The 22,386-nt window shown below is 35.5% G+C and overlaps 1 protein-coding gene across 3 annotated transcripts in view; it reads right to left on the bottom strand.

Annotated features, from left to right (window-relative positions):
• Positions 1-16,541, bottom strand: part of ZC3H13 (zinc finger CCCH-type containing 13) — a 45,080-nt gene extending 28,539 nt beyond the window's left edge. For 2 of the 3 annotated variants that reach the window (XM_085325022.1, XM_085325023.1), the window contains exons 1-4: positions 16,382-16,541; positions 15,832-15,941; positions 9,908-10,019; positions 2,813-2,921 (exon numbers count right to left, since the gene is read on the bottom strand). In XM_085325022.1, the coding sequence (XP_085181148.1) occupies positions 2,813-2,921; positions 9,908-10,019; positions 15,832-15,941; positions 16,382-16,498 (448 nt within the window). In that variant the 5' untranslated portion in view covers positions 16,499-16,541. Of the gene's footprint in view, positions 1-2,071; positions 2,138-2,812; positions 2,922-9,907; positions 10,020-15,831; positions 15,942-16,381 lie in introns of those variants that run through there. The other variant, XM_085325024.1, reaches the window with a different exon arrangement.
• Between the last annotated feature and the right edge of the window lie 5,845 nt (positions 16,542-22,386).

Below are 22,386 nucleotides of genomic sequence, written 5' to 3'. Positions count from 1 at the left end.
ATTGTGTAAACTTGGAATAACTCCAGTTAGATCCAAGTAACTTATGATTAAAATACTCAAACTTCATTAAAAAAATCCTTCAGTTTATTTTAGAGATTTGCACCAATTATTAAATCGGTAGAAAGGGAAAATAAAATGAATATTCCTAGTTTGCTTCCCAATAAGCCACTTCTTTACGTTTATGTAACAACAAATTCAAAAGAGACTTTTCTCACAAAGTCAAAAAATACGTACAGTGCTTAACTGGGCAATCTCACATGAAACAGATTTATATAGTGATGCATGATACAAAATATTTTAGTTTAACTAAGTATCCCACAAAGCAGTACTTTTTTAATGAAACCTACAAATTGATATTAAAGTAATTAAAAAAAGACATCTGCGTGAGCTCTCTTACCAGATAAAAACCATATTTTGACAGCTTATTTCTGTTCTAAAACATTACTACTGCTTGATTTTCACATCAGTATAGGTGTTATTTCTCCTACTTTTTCTTTACATTGTGGCTAGTTAATATCCCTCTTCCATTCATGCAACCGAAATCTTCTTGAAATAGAAAGCAATTATACTCATCATATTTACATTTATTTTGTTTACAGTTATTTAAATCTGATACTGAGAAAGAAGTTGGAGAAAATCACCTTCCAAGGAAAGATGGCCTCATTAAACCTTCTTTAGCTTTCATCCCTCTTCAGATGCACAGAAACTTTATAAAAGTATTTGCAAAGACTATGCTCAACACACAAATTCTCTCTATATGTCATGAAGGCATGGAAGCTGCTWGGAGACAGGTGCAGTTCCTAGCGGCATAGATTCTTTCCCAGTCCATCTGTCTGCCTATGTAACACCCACTGCAACTTAACAGTAATTCTACTTTCTTTATGTAGGAAGTTGTAACTATTATGAACACTAATTTGAAAAAAAAATCATAATTCTCAAGCTCAAAGGCTCAATGCCTAAGGCTTAAAAAGTTCGAAGTACATATTTATGTAATAAAAGTTTTTACATTGCAAATCTTTCTGAACTAGACTTAATTTGCATACATACACAGTATAGGACAGAGCTTATTAAATCACCCCAAAAAATCAAGTTTAGAAAGGGCTGAAAACACATTATGGCTGTTTTTCTAAAAGTTAGAAAACCTCACAGAACAGAACATTTCTTTTAGATTTTATGAGAGTGACAGAGGTGGCAGTAGAAGAAGGTACCAAAAAAAAMCCACTCAGTAGTACATTAAGGAATGTGGTCACTGTTCTTTTAATCACTTTTAAAAATTTCTCTTAATATTTGCCTTCATATTCTCTATTCATATATTGTGCTTAAGACATAGCTAAACAATATTTGTAACACTTACAACATATTATGGAAAAGCTACCTATTCAATTAAATTTACACTGGAGCTTCATTCCACAAATAGATCCATTATATCTAAATTCACTCAAGAAATTTCAGTTACTTTCCTATTTTTCAAAGGACAAAGGGGCCACATGGGCTACTGAACCTTTATTTTCTACATTTATTAAATCTAGAACTAACTAACAATTGCATTTATGTGTTCAGCCAAAACTGACTTCAAGCTATCAAAAAAAGGTAAATTGCAACATAATGCTGAAAATCTCTGTGACAGAAATTCTTACCACRGTTCTATGTAAATTTTTAGGCACACTAATTTAAAGTCACATATCTTCTGTTCTAATTTACAACAGTTGCTTCCTCCCCCGCAAATGATTAATACAAAACCCTTTAAGAAGGCATTGTGGCTGTCGCATTTTGTTTCTACCCTGAAGAACTTCCAATTTAACATAAACTTAAAGCAAAAGTGATAAGCATACAGAATCATTTGCACATTTCAAAAGATTTCTGCATCATAATAAGCTTTAATATAATGTAGATACATGTTTTATACAATTATTTATATCTAGCCTGTTGTCTTACAGAAGACTTGTGCTCTGGAAAAAGGACTTTTTTTTTGTTTGGTGACAATTTTTGGTAGAAAGAATCCTCAACAGTGGATCAGGACCCCCATGTTCTCTTGTAATATCATAACTACTGCTGAAACACTGATACTTACAAAACTAGGTAAACACCAAACTTCATTAGAAGCTGTCGTAATTTCACTGTCAGGTTAACTTGGTCTCTAACGAAACGGAAATGGAAAGACTCAGAAGAAAGAGGAGAAAACAAGACAGTTTTTTTCCTCAACTGTCCGCATAGTAAGTGGATGAGTACTATCAACACCATGGACAATGAAATCATCCTTTAACCATTAAAAAAAGAGCTTACAGCAGTAATGCAAACTTCTTACAACTCTTTCAGTTGTTTCAAAAGGTGAATAGTTTACCAAAAGCTACCTTCAGCTGCTACACTGATTCTAGTCAAGCCTTTATTAACAGGACAGACCACACCAACACAAATTGTTGAAAAGAAACCTGTTGCCTTCAGGCTTCAAATGAATTACATGCTCTCTTTTCAACTCAAAAAAGTTTCAAAAAACACTTTTTTGTCATCTGGATTCATCTACTGACCTAGTAGGCTCTGTATACACAGCAGACTCAGCCACACAGACCCCAATGGCCAAGTTACTTGTCGTCAGAGGAGTCGAAAAGTGTCCATTTTCTAAAGAAATTGGTTTTACTGCTGTAGCAGTCCAACTCAGATTGCTTCTTTGCTTGTCTCCAAAAATAGATGTTAATGGCCGCTGCATAAAAGTATGTTGCTTAGAGACTGAATTTTTAACCATTCTGCTTTACTTACAGTCTGATAATCTTGTAATATTTGAATTGTATGGAACCACTGCTTTAATTTCACTTACCTTCTCTGTTTGTTTCCCAATCCCCATTTTCCTCTTCACTTTCTGGTGTCCTCTCCTTTGTAATTTTGATATCCTCTTTTTCTCTATGTCTTCCTCGTGAAGACTCTTTCTATAAAGGGAAAAATGCTGAATTAAACAAGCTTTTTTTTTTTTTTTAAAGAAAAAAAAAAAAAAAGAAGCCTGATGAAGCAGGCACATTTTACATGGTATTTGGGGTTTCTTTGTTTTTTTAATAGTAAAAAGTCTTTTCCCCTTTAGTCTGTTGAACAAATTCCTTCGTAAATGTGTAGAGACTCCACAGGCAAAACAATCCAACATAACTTCATACAATCAGTATGCAAACAGAGAATGGGGAGAAGAAAGAAGAAGGGATCCATAAAATAGGAATGTTTTTAGGCCAGGCAAGAACCAAGCATGTATCAGAGAATCAAGTTTAAAATAGGAACTGACAGAACAATTCACTTCCATAAGACCAGAAGCTTTATGAGCATTTAAACAGTATGTTTTTAACAGCTGAAGTAAGAGTTTTCAGCTGTAAATAAGAATATCTGTATTCAAGGCAGATGAGCCTGCTTAACTCGACAGAGGATAAGGATATAGGAAAGAAGAAAGAAAAGAAAACAGAGAATCTTGGCTGGCAGAAAGAGGAGTGGAAAAAAAAGTAACACACAGGGATCAAGTTTTGATGATAGCTTTATCTTTGAACTTTCACTGGCCCAGAATTATTAGGCAAGTCTAACTATTGCAGGAGCACCCACTTTGCATTTGGCAGATGGTCCTACAGATAGCTAAGGAAGCTGGAGACTGCTCTTACAGGAAATAAGACTTTTTCAAGAGACAACTGGACTTGTGTTCTTTTTCTTCTCCTACTAAATGCCAGCAGTAAAGCTGTACAGTCATATCACTGCCTCTGCTGAATCAGTATCCTCTAGATAATCTACTTAGACTTGAGTGGAATAAAGGACAAAGCTTTTCTCTTCTCGCAAAAAAGTACATCCAAGTTTAGAAGAATCTCAGACTAATTTAGTAAGTATGAAACTAGAAAGAGCATAACAAAAGCCTGCCACATTTCCTCTGGGTCCTCACTTATTCTATCTTTTGGAAACTCTTCGGTTTTGATGTGTGGGACTTTCTTTTTTTTTTTTAAAAAAAAAAAAGGGGGGATATTCCACAGAATTTCACTAGCTATTCCATACTGAGAGTTAGAACTTTCAATCCTAAACATCATATTAGAAATATACTATGAAAAAAAGTAACACTTTCRACAGTCACTCACAAGTGAGCAAAATTCAATTTTCCTTTTTATTCATTAATAATATTAGTATCTTATCTCTAGTTTAATTATGTATATATGATGACATAACAAGTATTGCTTTTCTTTTACCTAGCACAATTTACATTGTGCTATTACATTTACAATGCACGATTATCTTGAAGTCTCTCATCTTGAACCTTAGAAAATCTCAAAAAAAACACTAACAGATCACTGAAAAACCACAAAGGAACTTCACATTAAAGAACTAACTCATGTAAAGTTTAATTAAAAAACAGTTTGCAGAATAAGAAGGAAAAGAAAGTTAGTTTTTCTTCTTTTTTATGATAGGATCTCTTAAATGATACATAAGATTCTAACCTGGCAAGTCACATTATTTTTTCTGACTCAGAATCTGACTCTGACATCAACTACAGACAAGGTACATCAGGTAAGCCATAATCACTCAGGTCTAAGAACAAGAACTGCACTAAGCTCCAAAGTTGCTTGGAGAAAAAAATGACACCGATGAGATTTGAAAGTTTTTGACTTCATCAGCAAGCCTCACTTACAGTCATTTCTTTAAAGCATACTCATTTTTCTAGATGTCCTCTCTGCTGACTGCAACTGTTCTGTGAAACTCTTTACTTCTACTATATGCTCCAACTAATTGCTACTATATGAATAAATAAATTTAATTTCTTAAGTACAAATACTAGTTTCTATTAATCCAACACCATTTTTTTTAATAACTGAAATACGCATGTTAAGGCGTCCTTTATGAAAAAGCTGCCTTTAAGAAAAAGCTTCTCAAAGCTAATTTGTAAAGCAACTTGTCAACAAAGCACATACAATTTAGTCAGAATGCTTCATGTTCAGTGTTAAGTATTTCATGTTAAAAATCAGACATAACCTAAATATATCTTGCCTACATCTCCAAACGTACAACCAGACATAAGCATCTTGAAATGCTGGCCTGTATTTTCTCCTTTCAGAGGAGAGATACAGTAGTGGCAGTAGTGGGACAATCGTACTTCTACAGAAGAACTGAGAACAAAATGCCTATGAAAGGAACTTTATTGTAATTATTGAATATAGCTGAAGTGAATAAACAACTTTATGCCAGCATGCTATTTTACAACAACAACTTGATCCAAGCGCATTATAAACTAAACAATTTCAGTTTAGTTGTCATGAAAAAAAGATTGTGGTAATACAACATCATTAAAAAGAAAATCTCAATTTAGATATTTTTGAGTGTATTTTCCTGGAGTACACAACTCAAGAATTTAAGTTATGATATCTTAGAATATATATTCAAAATGTCTCATGGAAAACTCTCCAACACATTCCTTTTGTTGCATTTGTTACACTTACAGTACTTTTCCTCTTACTATGTGCTATACTGGTTAATAAGCAATTACTTCATTCATATCCTTAGGTATTCTGTCTCTTACCCTTCCTGAGCGCCCCCCCCCCAAAAAAAAAGTCAAACTCCTGAAGGCCAAGAACATATCTTTTATTTGTATTTGAAGGTGCAGTATGCACTTGATATACCTGTAAACTATTTATCTGAAGACCCTGGAAAACATCATTTACTGGAGGACAAGTGACAAGCTTTCATAATAATATATTTACTTAAAAAAAAAAAGAAAAAACACTCACTGCCCTAGTGTAGACAATAATTTAGTAGACTTCGTCTATGCTGTTTCAAGTATATCCTCAAAGTTATACTATTTGCATGAGTTCATAGAATCAGCAAGGTTGGAAAGGACCTCTAGAGATCATCTAGTCCAACCCCCCTACTCAAGCAGGGTCATTTACAGCATGTCAGACAGGGTTGCATCCAGGTGGGCCTTGAAGATCTCCAGAGAAGGAGACTCCACARCMTCTCTGGGCAACCTGYSCCAGTGCTCCGTCACTCYCACAGGGAAGAAATTCCCCCTCASGGTCAGGCGGAACTTCCTGTGCTTCAGTYTCTGCCCATTGTCTCCTGTCCTGTCACACGGGGCAACTGAGAAGAGTTTGGGCCCGTCCCCTTGACACCCTCCCTTCAGRTACTGAGTTGCATAGATTATCACCACGTAATGCTGAATTTCAGGAGAAATATTACTAAAGGAGGGAAAAACTAGACATTATTACTGAATTCTGCGAGATTTTATTACATCTACTGTCTACTTAAATTGAAGATCCACACCCCATAAGATGTGATCAGCATCCACAGCACAAGGTTTAATGCCTACCTGAATAGTTCTTACTAAAGTCAGAAGAGCTTGGCCAAGCACCATAGAACTCATGCAATCTGCAAAACATGCTTCTAGTCAAATGTTATCTTGCCAATACTGATGGACAAAATATTCATAACACTCTTATAATCTACAATTCTTACAAGGCAGAAGCTTCAGCTTCCACACTGTCAGCACATGTACATGCAGCAATGGTATAAACTAAATTTAAAAGCACAAATTCTTCTAAATCTAGAAAAAGCTACTAAATATTATAGCTAGAATCTTTTGGGTAAGCACAACACTATTTTGCTCTACATATAAAACCTTTATAGTGCAAACTACTGTCATGCAATACAAACGTTCAAGAAAACAAACCTGAAGTTTCCCTGAAACAAACAAATATTGATTCTTTTTCAGAGATGGAAGACAATGCTGACTTCCATTTCCAGTACAGATATTCAAAAGCCACCATCACAAAAAGCACAAAGACAGGAAACACACAAGTGATTTTTTTCTTACAATCATCTTTCACCTAAAGATAAATTAAGTTTCTCCTGCTGTTTCTCCCAAATCACACAAACCTCACGGAAATTGTTTCAGATAATACTTCTAATACCTCCAAAGTAACTGTCTTCTCAAAACACAGAGAATTCAACATGACAATTACCAACTAAGCATAATAAAGGCAAAAACCTTATCTAATTATTTGCAATGTGTTTGATACACTAACATACAGCACTGAAATAATTCCAAACAAATCTAAAAACATTGAAGCAACTGAGTTCAATGTAGCTGTCCATGCAATGCAGTACATTGTCTCTCTAGAAATAACAATACAAGACATGAAGAAATAATAAGGGATACTTTATTAGCTGTCCATGCAGGAAGTTTCTTCCTACAGATAGACAGATTTTACTGGTTAGCTTATGTCTCCAAGCAACAAGAACTCTCTCTCTTCTAAAAACATTTTGTACTAGTTAAATTGTCTCAACTTTTTGTGGAAGCTGCTTACATCTTTGACTGTATCCTGTGGCAATCAGTAGAATTATTATATAAGATAAATAGCATTTCCCTCGGTCATTTTCAAATTTGCCATTTTTTCCACCGGGATAAAGTATGAATAAGACGCATCTAATTTACATACTTTCAACCACACATTGCACGCATTCACCACATCTCCTTTCTTCTCCTCTCCAGTCTCATTCTCACCTCCTTGCCCACTTCAAAAGGATCTTCTTTGACTACATTTCCTTGCATATGAGTGATGATAACCAAACAACATTTCAAATAAAAGTGGACCATGAATTTTTATAGCATAATATTGATCATTTTCTCTTCCATTTTTATACACCTGAATATTTGATTCTGTGACTGCACTTCAAGCAGAAGTTTTCATTGAGCTGTCCACAATAACTTATTTTTCTCCCAAGTGGTTTCAGTTACTTTTAAAATTTTCACTCATGATTTCTGGTTTTAGTTCCTTCACTGTGCATTACCTCACATTTGCCAACTCCAAGTTTCATCTGCCATTACTGCCAAAACTATCTTTTCTCCAAGCCCTATGGCACCTTTGACTTTGTTAATCTCAACTAATATTTTCAAAACTTCTGCAAAGTCTGCTATCTAGGGTGTCCAATACTTTTTCCCACATTCTTAAAAAACGATCTATTTAAATGAAGCACCATGGCATCCTCTAACTTCTTCATTTCCAAACAACATTTTCCCTTCAGCTGGCCTCTAAATCTGGTAAGACTGTATYGATTAATCTTTGACTGCTTACAGGTCCCCAAAGCTCTGTTTCCGAAGAAGCTATTTAGGATTTCATCTTTATCAAATAGTTTTCTTCCAGCCAGTACTCTGTTACAGTTTCAATTCTAGTAGAGTGGTGGAGCACAGGTTTTGTGTGAAGGAGCAGTGCTCTCTCATTTTGATTTTTGTTTTCTTCTTCTTCTTCTTTAAAGACACAGTTACAAAACTTTTTATGGAACAAGCTACTTGTCATTATCAAAGCAAAGTTAAGATTTCTTACATAGCTCCTCAGTTAWCCTGGAAGTTTTAATAAGAGATGAAATCATCAATCATTAGAACTCCATCACAGTAACAGCTTTAATGATGGAGCAAGATTTTTGTTAGCAGGTCAGCCACTTCAGTCTTCTGTTCTTTTAGAGCTCCTGGTCCTTTGCAGTACAACTGATGACGGCTGTCCCTCTTCCTCTACTTGTTCCAGATTCTTTTCTTTGGACATCCCAGCTTTTGACAGTTGCCTCCATGCAATCAATATGAAAGCTCAGTGATTTCCTGAATCTTTTATTTTATGAGATTGATGCAGAGAAATTTTCTCTCTGCAATACACTTATCCTGTAAATAACTCTCTAGTACTTTAACAGATCCACTAATTCTCTGATTCCTTCCAATTAACTTCATTTGGGGTTTTATTTTTTAAGAGTATTTTATTATTACTTTAATAGACCACTATAAAAAAAAACAGAGTTAACTAATCAAAAGTAAAAATTACACCGAAATTAGAGTTGTATCAGGAAAGAAAATAAATATATAGTAAATTGTTAATTATGGCTGGAAAAAACACTTTTCCCTCCATCCATGTTCTCAATAACTAAACAGTTTGAACAAACTCTTAGAAAATAAAAGAAACATTTAAGTAAAGAATAAAAAGATTGAAATTTTGCACAAATTAACAGCAACTGAAAGCAGGATTGGAAGGTAAGCCATTCTGTTAATTTAATGATAGCAGCTGCTGTTGATTTCTGTACACCTGACATAAAACCTATTTTACACAGCAAGTAGAAATAGACCCAGAGAAAAAGAGAAATGCATTAATACCTGCAGAAGCAAACCAAACTTTCAGAAAGACCTTTTAACTGTTGCTTTTATGAAGATAGTCTTAAACATGATGGAACATCACAGACACACTGATGCTATAGTTACACAAGTGCAGTGTCACGCTACCAGCTCTACCCCTCTTTGAAAACATCAGTGCAGGAACAGATAACACAGGTTTTAAAATAAGCAGCTTCTGATATTCAAGAGGGATAGGGCTGCAAAAAGATGCTTAGAAAGTGAAAATGATGAATGAATTAATTGGTTGCAAAATCCAAAAGTGAGCATGGCCAATGAGTACGTGAGGAGGAAGGTGAAATGAACCTGCACAACTGTAACTGTATGGTCTCATTAAAAGGGAATTTGGGATAAACAGAATGCAACTGGAGTCAGGATGCATGTAAATAATGAATATGAAGGAACGTAGGAGGAAAAAAAAAGTAAATGATCGGAACAATAGTTAATACACCTTCTTTGACAGTATTAAAAAGTTTAGACTGTTCTTAAATACCTGAGTATTAATATTCATAACATAATTCAGTCTGCTGAGTTTATATCTTTGAAACCAGAAGATCGGAAAGCACTAATAAAGTTGCAAAATAATTAAAAGAACACATCTGTTAAGACACTTTATAACAAAATATGCCACATACTATGTACAAAATTACCAAATTTTTAAAATATTTTAAGTATTACAAGTCACCATGATCAGGTTTCTAGGACACAACRCCCAACTGCTACTGAGTGATTCTGGAGTTTTGCAAACTCCATTCTTACCCTAACAGGAGAGGATGATTCCTCTGTATTTCGTTTCTGTGGCTCAGCCTCAACGTCCTGACGTTTGTTCTTCATTCTTTCTCGAAGATCCCCAGTTGGCCTTTCTGGTGACCTGTACAATACAGAAACATAATATAACCAGTTCTATGGGATATTTTTAAAGCAATACTATCTGTCTTTTAACTATTTTTGTTATCAGTATATATAGAAAAATCTAAACCTCCCACTCGAAAGTGATGAGGATGAAGAAAAATATTGGATTCTAACAGGTCTAAGCATTCTAAAAAAACTTCTTTCAGACCATCAGGACCGACTTGACTCTAGGAAGAAAAATGTTACCATTCCTGATCAACTCAGGTCATCCTGCTACAGTAGGTCTGCTTTTTCTGACTATCTGGCAAAATCATTTCACAGTCAGTTTTTCCAGGTATTTTTAGCCTTTTCCATATTTTAAACTGCATCGATTTTGTCTGGGCATGCRTGTACGCATGTGTACACATACACACACACACTTATTTACATATATAAAAATTAAAGCAGAGTCAAACCACTGCAGACTGGCAATAACAGTCACACAGAAGCACAACTCTGAGTACAGATGAGGTCCATGAGTGAAGATCACCTGACCTAGCTGTTATTCTCCTGTGACCTTGATAGGCAATGACACAAAGAAAAGCTGTTGTGGACCATGCATCAGAAATTCACTTTTGGAGAACTTATTTTCCATCTTACAATAGAATAATTATCCCATTATCTTTTAAAACAAATAATAATGGAGTAACTCTACAAGTCACACAAGTTCATAGTGTAGCTTTTGAAAAAGGTACTACTGTGAGATGTGAAGGGAGAGGAAACATACACTGCCACAACATATCTATATAATTTTACCATTCCTGCTACAGATCAACAAATTTATCTACTCCTTATGGTTAAAGRCGAACAACTCTTGCATTTGGACAAGTTCATAACCAAAGGGGATGAAGCAGCTGCTACAAATGACCTTATGGGTCAAGTAAGCAATTTACTCTTCATATAAATCTAGCTTGATATTGAGTTTAGTGCTTCTGTGATGGTTGTTAGCCATAATTATAGATGCTTACACGAGATGATTCTGTGAAGGTACAGGATCTGTACAGATTAACTTCCWCTGAAGAATCATAACCCAATACTGATGCTACCTTAGTGAATGAATAAATGACATTTGCATTTGCTTCGTTTTCCAAACTGAATTAACATCCCCATTCAGAAACTGCTCTTTCCCACCCTTTTCTCAGTCACAAAATGCACAATGCATCAACTTTCTTTCACAATTTCTGCATAAAAACATTTTTGAATTGATATGATTTCACTTTCAAACTGTGCACATTTGAAGCACAGTAATTTGCTTCCCTTTCCTTTTTTGTGGGGGGAATGTTTTCCACATTTAATGTTTTAAATTACATCACAATGTTAAATGTCTAAAGATTCAGGAAGAAAAAGACCAGTGACTCTGTCATTTTTAAATACATTTAATTCTTCATGAAGTCGTAAATACAGGTCACTCTAGATCAGAAGAAAGGTACAACACAGCAGCATGCTGTTTCTTTCGGAACTAACACCAATCAAATAATATCCAGCATACAAATATAAGCAAGGTATATTCCTTCCATGCATGACTGTCATCTTTAAGGTATCTAGCTTTAGCAAAGGTTATGATTCAAAATATTCTTTTAAGCCTAGAAACATAATTCCTTTGCATTATCAAAACCAACTTTCTGAAGCATTCCAAGCCATTAGCTACCTCAGCAAAACGTCTGTCAACATTAAAGTGGCAATTCAATGACTTCTGCTCATTTATTTATTATTAATATTCCAGTTATGGCACAAAGGATCTGGATTTGYGAAACAGACAAAATTAATTTAAAAAGCAAAGAGACTGTAGACAATATACTAGTAACATTCTTCCTCAAAAGTAGTAATTCTCAGGGGAAAAAAAGCCTGTAGCTGAAGGAGAAAAGCAAGAGAACTTGCACAGAGCGCAGGTTGTGTACTTTCTAAAGATACAAGATATTGTGATACTATTAATGTCTTCCCCCCCCCCCCAAATTATAGGGTAGAGTGAAAAAATATATCCAAATAATTTCATTTTCCATTATCATCTTTTCCAGAGCAGAAGGGAGGGAAGAAAATGCTTAGTTTATTGTAGCATTATTCAAGTCTACTTTAAGATCATTAAACTCACCAAACAATCACAATAATGAAAAACAAACTGAAGTTATCATTTTTTTTATAGCTTTGTGAGAGAATACTGGAAACTAAATCAAGGTAACCATCCTATCCTCAAAAAAAAGAAAAAAAAAAGTACACATTATAGAAGCCAAAACAGTCTTTATTTGACTGAAAATTTGTCAAATATTTACGACATCATTACTCAGAAAGTCATAACTGTTTTTAGATACTTTCGCTTAATGCACAGAAAACAAGCTGGCTTATTAACAGATTTTTTTTTTTCCTTTAGGTCTACCACAATATTTTTCTAATAATGGCTTCTTTTCTCTCTATATATACACACATATTCTTAAGAARCCTTTGGATATTCCAAGCAATAGACACACAGTGGGGGACCTGCTGAATTTCAGGAGATAAATACAATTTTAACTTTACAGTTTGAGATGATGTGGCTAGACTGCAAATGGTAGAACCTTTCATACACGGGGCTCCACATATCACTATACACTGAAAAAGAAAAGCTACTAATGAAAAATTTATCTTCAATTAATTTTTAGTGAAGGGCCCATGCATTAGAAAATCTACAATGCAGAATTTCACCATTTCAAGCTTAAAATAACAGAGTTAAGTGATTTTACACTGCATTACTTCTTGCAACAGTTTAGTTCTCCATATTAAAAAGCTTGTTTTGAGTATGTCCATTCACAACAACACCTCCTCATTCGTTTCTTTACCTATCTCAAAACATCAGGAACAGCTCCCTAGCAAAAGGAACGCATTATAATTTATTTGAATATATTTGGGTATGTTTGCATATTTGTGTGCGTGTGCATGTCTCTGCACGTGTATTTAATATAGGAAGATGATAAATTATTAATGTACAATATACATATTATAACTGAACACTCATGAGACCACTTTTTTCCTGTTTTTCTGTTTCAGATTGGATTTTGAAGGTTATAAATATTACAAGTTTACCTACTGTTGTTGCTGATTTGGTTTGTTTTTTAAACCTAGTAGCTTAATTTTGCTGGAATAATGCAAGATTAACACAAGCTGAGCTCTGGCTTTACTGCAAGTATATGGTTTTTCCTATTTTTGAACTAGTCTTTACTAGCAGATCTGTAATTGTAATCTGGGTTCAAATGGTGGTACGTGCCCCAACTACAAGATCAGTCAAAGCATTTCTTCACAAGACCTAGCTAAACAGGTCTAGCTCCCAAGCACGTAATCCATTCTATATTGGATCCCATGGCTTTTTCTTCTTGGTTCACAAAACAGTTTGTAAACATTATTCTGTAACAGTTCTGGATGGAGAGCATCCCTCTCTCAGCCTATCCGACCCTGTGATTGCATAGGTCCTGGCAACAGCATAAGAGAAGCAGTAGAGGGGCTGCTAAGCAACTAGCCAACAATCTGAATGGAGCAAGAAAGTAAAACTCTTTTTGAGGTGCCATGTTTTGACACAACTCTTTCCTTGTTAGGGTATCCTATTTCAGATGCCTGGAAAATGGCTTGATGGATATCTACGGAGGGACAAAAATGGCTATTGATATCATACGTTCAACCGTGCATTTGTCTGCTAAAATACAGCTTTGCATGTAAAAACACACTATTTTCTTCTTTTTTTAAAAAAAATGGTAAGATTAAAATTTGTGGTGCAAGATTGGTGGAGTATTATGCTGAAATGCAGTTACACGTAAACTACCTTTAGGAGGCCTTTTCACACTTTGGGAGTCAAGTTCTCCTACTATCTGATGGTGTTTTGAACTACAGGGGACCGTTACGGTCAGATAAAACCATTACCAACCAGCCTGGTTTCAGACAGGTATGAAATTGGAGGGGTAAGACAGACAAGCAGTATGAGATGCTTTGTCCTACCGAGCTGCTGGCAAAGCAGACAAGGGACTTCACTAGTAGGTCTGGCTGAACATGTGTAGCTACACCATCAGCATATCCCCGATATTTTAACAGGAATAATGCTTGAATTGAACTGATGTAGAAAGAAGCATTAGCTTGATTTACACAAAGCCAAATTGTATTTAAAATAACTGAAAAACATTTGTAAATATGTCTGTAATGTTAAATGGTGTGAAAAATGCCAAAATTCTGCAATGTATATAAACCAGCTTTTTCTGTGCATAGTCTTTATTTGTCAGTTCTGGTGTGGGGGTGGGTAGGTAGGGTTTTTTCCCCCCTCATTTTTTTTCTTTTTCCTTTTTTTTTTTTAAATCATATCAGGAAAGCAAGCAACAAGACCTGCCATTCGAATTTTTCATATAATCCTAACAGGAGGAAAAGGTTAGTAATAAAAACAAGTAAGCCAAAATTAGCCTTAAATATTAGTGACAACAGCAAAGCAATAGCCTTAGTCTAGCAAAGAAATGTGACTTGTCTTCAAATTACCAAGTAGAATCATAGAATGGTAAGGTTGGAAGGGACCTCTGGAGATCATCTAGTCCAACCCTCAGCATAGCCCCATATGAGGACTGAACCCACAACMTTGGCACTAGCAGCACCACKCTCTAACCAACTGAGCTAAACCTGCCCCCCCAATGATAGACTGAATGTTCCAAATACTGAAAGCAAAGTGAAAATGACAGTCAATATATAATAGTTTTTAAATTTAGTCTTTACGAGTAAATCACCCTTTTCTTTTTCCTATTTGGAACATTCAGTACAGAATAGAGTAAGGTCCCTTACACACTGAAAGAAACATTAAGCTTGGTGATATATTTTGTATCCCAGCTGCTACCCCTTTAGAAGCAGTAAAAGATCAAATGAGCAAAATCAAGATCATCCTGAGATTGTGGCACAGCAATAGAAGAACCAACCAGAACCTCATGCCATGCTTCCTGTTTGACCTTCACAAAGTTTCTTAACTTTGATGTTTCAGTGTGCCCACTATAAAAAAAGGTAACACTGACTTTACTGTAGCATATGAAGCATAATTGTTTGTAAAACATGAAGTCATCATATAAAGAGGTACCAGGTGAAAACTAGGCAATCTTGTTTGCCCTTTATAGCAAGAACAGCACAGAGCAACTGCTATGTTTAGTTTCTGCTAAGAAGCACGGTGCTATGCCACATAAATGACACTGAAAAAACATTTTATAAAGATATTAATGTATGAAGAGGTATATAAAAAAGTATTTTCTTCTCAAAAATCAAGTAACTTTTTGTATCACCTCTTGTGATATAGGATATTTGTCATATACCTGACAGAGTCATGAAACTACTTTTTGAAAAGAAGTGTTTTTTTCTACAACTAGAGAGAAAGGATAGACATTTTATTCATCAAACAATACTGTGAAGGCAGAAGGGCTGAAGTATGTGAGTGCTGCAGTAAGTAGTTGCAAAACAGCATTTTAGTACAGGACAGAAAGGCATATCAGAAGCTGCAGTGACAGTACGTAAATAATAATTCATTTATTAAGGTAATTGAATTTCCCATTTCAAGTAATGTAAGAAGTTAATCTGCACCCAGCGGACTCCATTAATTGTTTTAAGCTACATACACATAAAAGTCCTGTGAAAACCCACTGCAAGTTACGAAATCAACTGTTTTGAGCAGCTTGACAATACAACTGGTTATTGCTAAAACATACCATTAGGCACACCACAGCATTTCTTTTCTTTTTTTTTTTTTAAACACATAGTTGCAAAAGCTATTTTCCTACAGCATGTGAAGAATTCAAAGTGAGTTCTTGATTTACCTTCTATAACTGCTGCTATAGCCTTTACCTCGTGGTGAAGGGCCATGTACGAATCTACATGTGTTCCCATAGAGGCAGTTGCCAGTCTTCAGCCAGTTACGGCACTGTGTCTAAGAGACAGACATCACTGGGTGAATTTCACACTCATTTTTGGAAATACCATTGGTGTGAGTGTGGCAGAACAAACAAATGACTCCACATTAACTCCCATTTATCTGTACGTTCTGTCCACCAATAATTTAATTCATTAAAAAAAAAAAAAAACCAACAATGAACATCAGATCTGGCAGAGAAAAATACAGGTTGGTGAAAATACCATTTAAAGGTACAGTACTACTGTTCCTCTCCAAAAGCTGGGACAACATATGTTATTTGAAAATTTTAGCATTAGTATTTTGAACACCCATGCGTTAAGGAGTTCTTTTCACCATAACTAACATCAGTGACATCTGAGTATTTGGCACTTGCAAACTACTCTTTCCCACCATCTAGGTCCTGGAAAAGAAGATGCTGGGGTGGGGAGGAAAAGAAGAATACTTTTACAACTCACCTCTGCAGTATTTCCTGTGCTGGGTCCAAGCCTTTCAAACACACTGGGTCTTCGGGATGTGCTATCGGATATGGTCTTGGTATTTTCCACTGTGACCTTCCTTCTAATTTTTGACATTTTGTACTACTTCAACCAAAAAAAAAAGCAAAACTGTAAAATCCTTCACTTTTTGAGCTATTGACACTGAACTCAGAATAAAATATTACAATATACTTTGTAAGAGTTGCTGCAGAGGTGATGAAGAAAGTAAAAAGTCATAAATGAATGGAATTTAAGTAATTACAAGAAATGCCTCTGATTTGAGCTAACCAGCTGAACACCAGTAACAATTGTTTTTCATTTTATTTTACAATCTGCTTTGGATTCTTCAGCTTCCCTTTGGGAAAGATCAGATGATATTCTATTCATTCAGACAGCAAACAAGACACAGAACAGCTGTTTTCCTTGATCAGGTATTTTTGTGCAACAACTCAAGTAACTTCAAGTGTAAAGAATATTTAATGTTACTTCACTAACCTCTCAGAAACAGGTTCTGACTAGTAAAAACAGCTCCCATTTTCAGAAACAAATGCCCAAAATCAGACTTCCCATTTCCCCCTCCCTTGCTGTATGTGACAGCCTATTGAAAACGAACTTGCCATCATTCACACTCTATATTCTTACTGATCTGTTATCGTACGATTATTTGGAACTGCCCGAGTTCAAGAGAAAAAAAAGTGATGATACATTACTTCTGAAATACCTCCTTTTATTAAAGGACAGATTTTGAAACAGATACAGCTTAAGTTTGACAAATAAGGTAGTTACATTTATCTTACCTGGGTAAGGAAGGAGCTATTGAATACAGAAAAAAAAATAGGAAGATATAGGGCACTAGAGACAGGTCACAGAGAAAGGGCAAAATGGTTTCCAAAACTATTGTCCATTCTTTGACTGTTACTGATCTGCACGGAAATAAAATCAACTTGGGAAAAATCTGCCTATTGCTAGACCTCTGCTACCTTGCAAAATGTCATCATTCTGGAGCTCGTTATTCGGAGTAACATGATTAGCCAAACACCAATCTTCTACCATTCTGCTGTCTCTTCTGCTCCTGTCATCAACTGATCATTGTGCTTAGAACATGCACACTTAAAAAGTTAATTTATTTTCTTTCGCCTTGGTCAAAAAAGAACTATCAATGAAAAAAGCTCTTCCATACTGTCAGGATACACATTTTAACTAACCACCACCAGACTGGATTAATAGATTTTAAATTATTTGAACAGTAATGCTTCCAAAGCATTCAGATTATAAGCTTCCACTCTACAGCAAAATACGTAATATATAATGTATAAATGTATACATATAAAATGTATACATACATATAAAATGTAACACTGGTGTAACCTAGATTTTAGACTTGACATTTGGATAGCGTCCCTTTTTTCCTCATATTTTAGCGAAACTTCATTATCTGAACTCCATGGTTACTTTAATGACAAAACTCCCCTAGAGGTCTGATGTCCATGCACTTCCTACAGAGAAATCTGTGCTGACGCTCTTGCTAAGCGCTTTAGCTCCTTTACAAACAACTGGAGAAAGAAAGCTTAAGGTATATATTCAAGAAGATTTCTCAGCTTAGCCATAGTGACTACTTCTCCAAACCTTTGATCATTTGAAGAATTTTATTTCAGGAGTAAGGTTCAGATAACCAAGATTATCACTCAGAGGGGGAAGAAGTTAACCATGTGGTATATACTAGACATTAAGAACAATGGTTAACATTAATTAGTGCTCTGTAGGATGGAAGCAGACAGTAAAATAGAATTTGTGAGTAGTAAGAAATTATTCGGGTTAGTAAAAACTGGGGAGAATAGAGAAGGCTTCCAGAAAGATCTAACTGAGTTAGAAAATTGAGTAATACAACAGCAGCTGAAATGCAAATAAATATAATGTAATGCACACAAGGAGAAATGATCTTATCTAAATACTTGATGAGTTCAAATTAGTCCAGTCTTCTGAGAAAAACAATTAGGAGTCATTGTGGACAGCTCAATGTGCAACAGTAGTTATAAAGTCTGACAAGATAAACCATTAAAGTTAGAAAGCAAAACAACACCACAGCTAATCTAGCTCAGCACCCTTCTATTTCAGGATTGTTCTGCATTGTAGTTTAGCAAACAAAACACTGGATTTGTAAGGTTCCATGCAGTTACACCCTTTAATTGAGGATACAAAAAAAAAAAAAANAAAAAAAAAAAAAAGAAAAGAAAAAAGAAAAGAAAAAAAGAAAAAATACTGACATATGCAAAACCATTTTTAATAAGACACTCACATACCAAATACTGAATTTGGTTTAAATGGTTACAGTAAAAAAGAACCATATCTGAAACAGAAAAGGTTAGAAGAACGGCACTGGCAATGGCATAGGGAGAGGGTTCAACACATGAAGGACGAGTAAAATGAGTGCACCTAATACATAAGTACAGTACACAGTGACATGATAGCAATACACAATATATATGAATAAGAAAAATTCTCATTCAATTTGCCTCCTAATATGTATATCCTTTTATTTTCAAAGAAACAGAGGCAAACTTTTTTTCCCCAAATATTACTGTTTACCCAGCAAGTAATACCTTTTGGGAATTCAATTGCATAAGAAATTACGATGATGACTAGGCTTAAAAGGATAGTTATAAACATAGAGAGGATAAAGGGGGTAACATCATCATAACTGAACAGGTATTTTCATTCCAAAGTCCTTAGTTCCCTACATCTTAGCTGATAATTTCTTAGAAGGAAATTAAGAGAATACCATCCAACCCTGAATCTGATTCAAAGTTTTGTAGAAAAAAACATTTTTGTATAAAATAAAAATTTGAAATGTGGAAATAAAAATATACACTTTCAGGTAGCATTCTGACAGTTCTGTTCTTACATTCTGGCCCACACCCACCAATTTGCAATAGAAAAACAGGTACTTCATCAACGGAAGAGACATTTCATGAAAAACTGTTTAAAGCAAATGAAAACAGCGTGCTGTGACCGCACAGCATATTACTTTCTGTATGCACAGAATATCCCATAAGGGTCTCAATTCTGCAATCAGATCTGCATGATGAGATTTCACTTGTAAGAGTAAGAGTGAATTAGGGTGCAGACACATCATTCAGAGACGAACTGAGGAATGTTCACACAGTGAAACATATACATGTATTAAATTTGAGTGACTGTATCTAAAYATGCAGTCACTCCCATTTTCATTCTTCAAAGACCAAGCAAACCTCAACAAACAGCCTATTAAAACAACCCTGCAGTTGAAATTTTAGATGCAAAATGGCACTTGTATAATATTGACAAGTATAGAAAGTATAGAAACGCCCCTCCCTTGCTTCTAAACAAGTAGTGTGAGCGGGAAGGACCAGAAAATTTAAATGAAATGTTTAATTTCTGAATTTTTCATCCAGCAAATTAACAAATAATCAACTGAAACGTAACATCCCATAGAAATTCAAATAACTTGCTCATTTCTTGCACATCTCACATTGCTTTACCCCTGTTGATCACAGTCCTGTTATCAATCCCACACATCACCAGTGCAATTCTTTTTCTTTCCCTGAAGCTCCTGTCTCCTTGAACTGTCATCTCCTTATCAAACATTCAAGTGGATCAGACAACACCAAGCACCAATGTGGACTGAGTCTTAAACATTCATATTTCCAGTTCAAGACTTTAAATAATTACTACTAAGTCTTTTTAAAACGTTTCTAATTAGAAAGCTACAGTGTGCTTCTCTACTTTAGGTACATAACAACATTACTAATAGACTTAGGGGCATCTAAGAGTCTGCAGCTTCTGAGGGCTTRCTACAACTAACAAACACAATCAAAGCAATAATAAGAAGGGTAAAACAATAGGGAAATCCATTTGATTCTGCTAAATTAAATTCTATAGCTGAAGTTTTAATTGTAACAACTATAAAGGATCACTTGCGCCATCCATAAACAATACCCATGGGAATCTTTAAAAAAATTATAAGTATTTTAACACTATGATAACTTACTCACTYACAGATACATCTACATCATTTTACAAAAGAAGTTTATGTTTGCAGGGTAAATGACAATCCGTTAATTCCATTATTATACTACCATTTTAAGTACAGTATAGATCAAGAGGTTACTTATTAAAAAATGCATAGACTTGACGGAAGTGAGTATTCCTAGTGGGCCAATAACTGACATCAACAAAGCACAGTATGTTTTGCATAATATTTAATGTACTTATGTATTGTTATTATCCGTACACCTACATTTGGGGTCCAGTACATTTAACATCTGTTTTCCACAGAAGTGTGATGATACGTATGCCACGATCAAGAGAAATACACGTGAAACATCTGCTTTTTCTATCAAAAAAAAAAAAAAACTTAACCCAGTCAGTCCTTCGCAAAAACTCTGCTTGAATAGAAAAATCAGTAACTGAGAGGTAACRAAAACTCAACAACAGCAAAGTCCATAAAATCTGTAAGAAGATAAAACCCCTTTAACAGTCTAAGACATCAATAAGCATGTAAATGTGTGCACGCACACACCTGCATGCACAACACAAACTAAACATTATGTCACTTAGGAAGATCCTATCTGTAAAGTGATAAACAAGATTCCACTTAAAATAACAAACAAATGAAAATGTTTTTGAAGTTCAGATACAAACTAATTTTGCTATAACATTCTAGCATAAAGTAAATCATTGACAGATGCTGACAACTAAATAATAGCTTAGAAAGAAAAAAATACCAGTGCTCTCCTTTCTTTTTTTTTTTTTTTAAATGAAGAGCTTTCAGCTAAAAGGGCTTTTCTTTTCCCAATTACTATTCTAACATTCCTATGTCATAACACTAATAAAATTCAGTAATGTTAGAAAGAACTCTGCAGTTTCACTACCAAAGAGTGCTAAAAAACAGTAAAACGTACTTCTAACCAACTCTCAAATTATACTCAAAAACTGGTTGTCTTTTTATGTTATTTYGGTCTAGCGCTCTTCAACCGACACAAAGCAGCCTCTGACAGAAAACTAGAAGTTATTCCAAGTTTACTCTTACAATCTTATGCCGTTAATGCATTTTATTAAACTGAAGTTATCCCTCACATTTGACATACAGAATTTCTCCATTAGTAACGATAAGCAACTGCAAATTATATTTTTAAGAGTATAAAATTATGGCTGGCATTCTGTAGATAAACAGATTAAAAAAAAGTCAGGCCCTAACATCACAAAAGAARGCATTAAGACAGCATTTCCTATCTTGTCTAACAGAGTCCTCCTACTCAAGRAGATACTCTCCCAGACTAAGAGACAATCTACATAGACTGATGCAGACAGATCCAAGCTCACTCTGCCTACGCACCAAGTTTGTCAGATACACATTATCTCCAATCTCTAAACTGGACAGCCACATCAGCACRTTGTCATACTCAAGCAAACATGCTGAGAAGCAGCACTTGCTATCTTGGGAACAGCCACATGCTAATACACCTCTATAATTTCCAGATACCGTCAATCCGTAGCGTGAGCCCGTGCGCTCCTGCCTGCAGAGAGCCACCGTGTTTGAGCACCATGGCAAGACCCCGCACAGCGGTAACCCGCTATCTGTCACAGCCTGGTCTTCAAACGGTCTTGCAGAAGGCCAGTAAGAAATCAATGGTGGGGTGGGACTCCAGCAGAGAGGTCGAAGGCGAGGACCTAAGCGGAAAGTCCCTAACGCTAACCAAACTTGCGCAGTCCGCAAGCGCAGGAAGGGATGGGGGTTAGCGGCAGCCGCTCTCTAAGGGAATGACGATAAGTGAGTTTTTTCCTAGCGAAGTTAGCGAGTCTTTTCAGCGCACAGAGCAGGAAACAATTTACTGCCAGCAAGCGGGAGAAGAACCCCACGGRAGGGGGCACACGGCACGCACGCACAGCGAAACCCGCTTTCCGGCGAGGCGGCCTCCAGCGCGGCCGCTCGCTGCTGCCGCCGG

The sequence above is a fragment of the Rhea americana genome, unplaced genomic scaffold (genome assembly GCF_003343005.1).
Source record: "Rhea americana isolate MKP2758 unplaced genomic scaffold, rheAme1 scaffold_95, whole genome shotgun sequence".
In the NCBI taxonomy this organism is placed as follows: domain Eukaryota; kingdom Metazoa; phylum Chordata; class Aves; order Rheiformes; family Rheidae; genus Rhea; species Rhea americana.
This window is presented reverse-complemented; position numbering and strand designations above follow the sequence as displayed.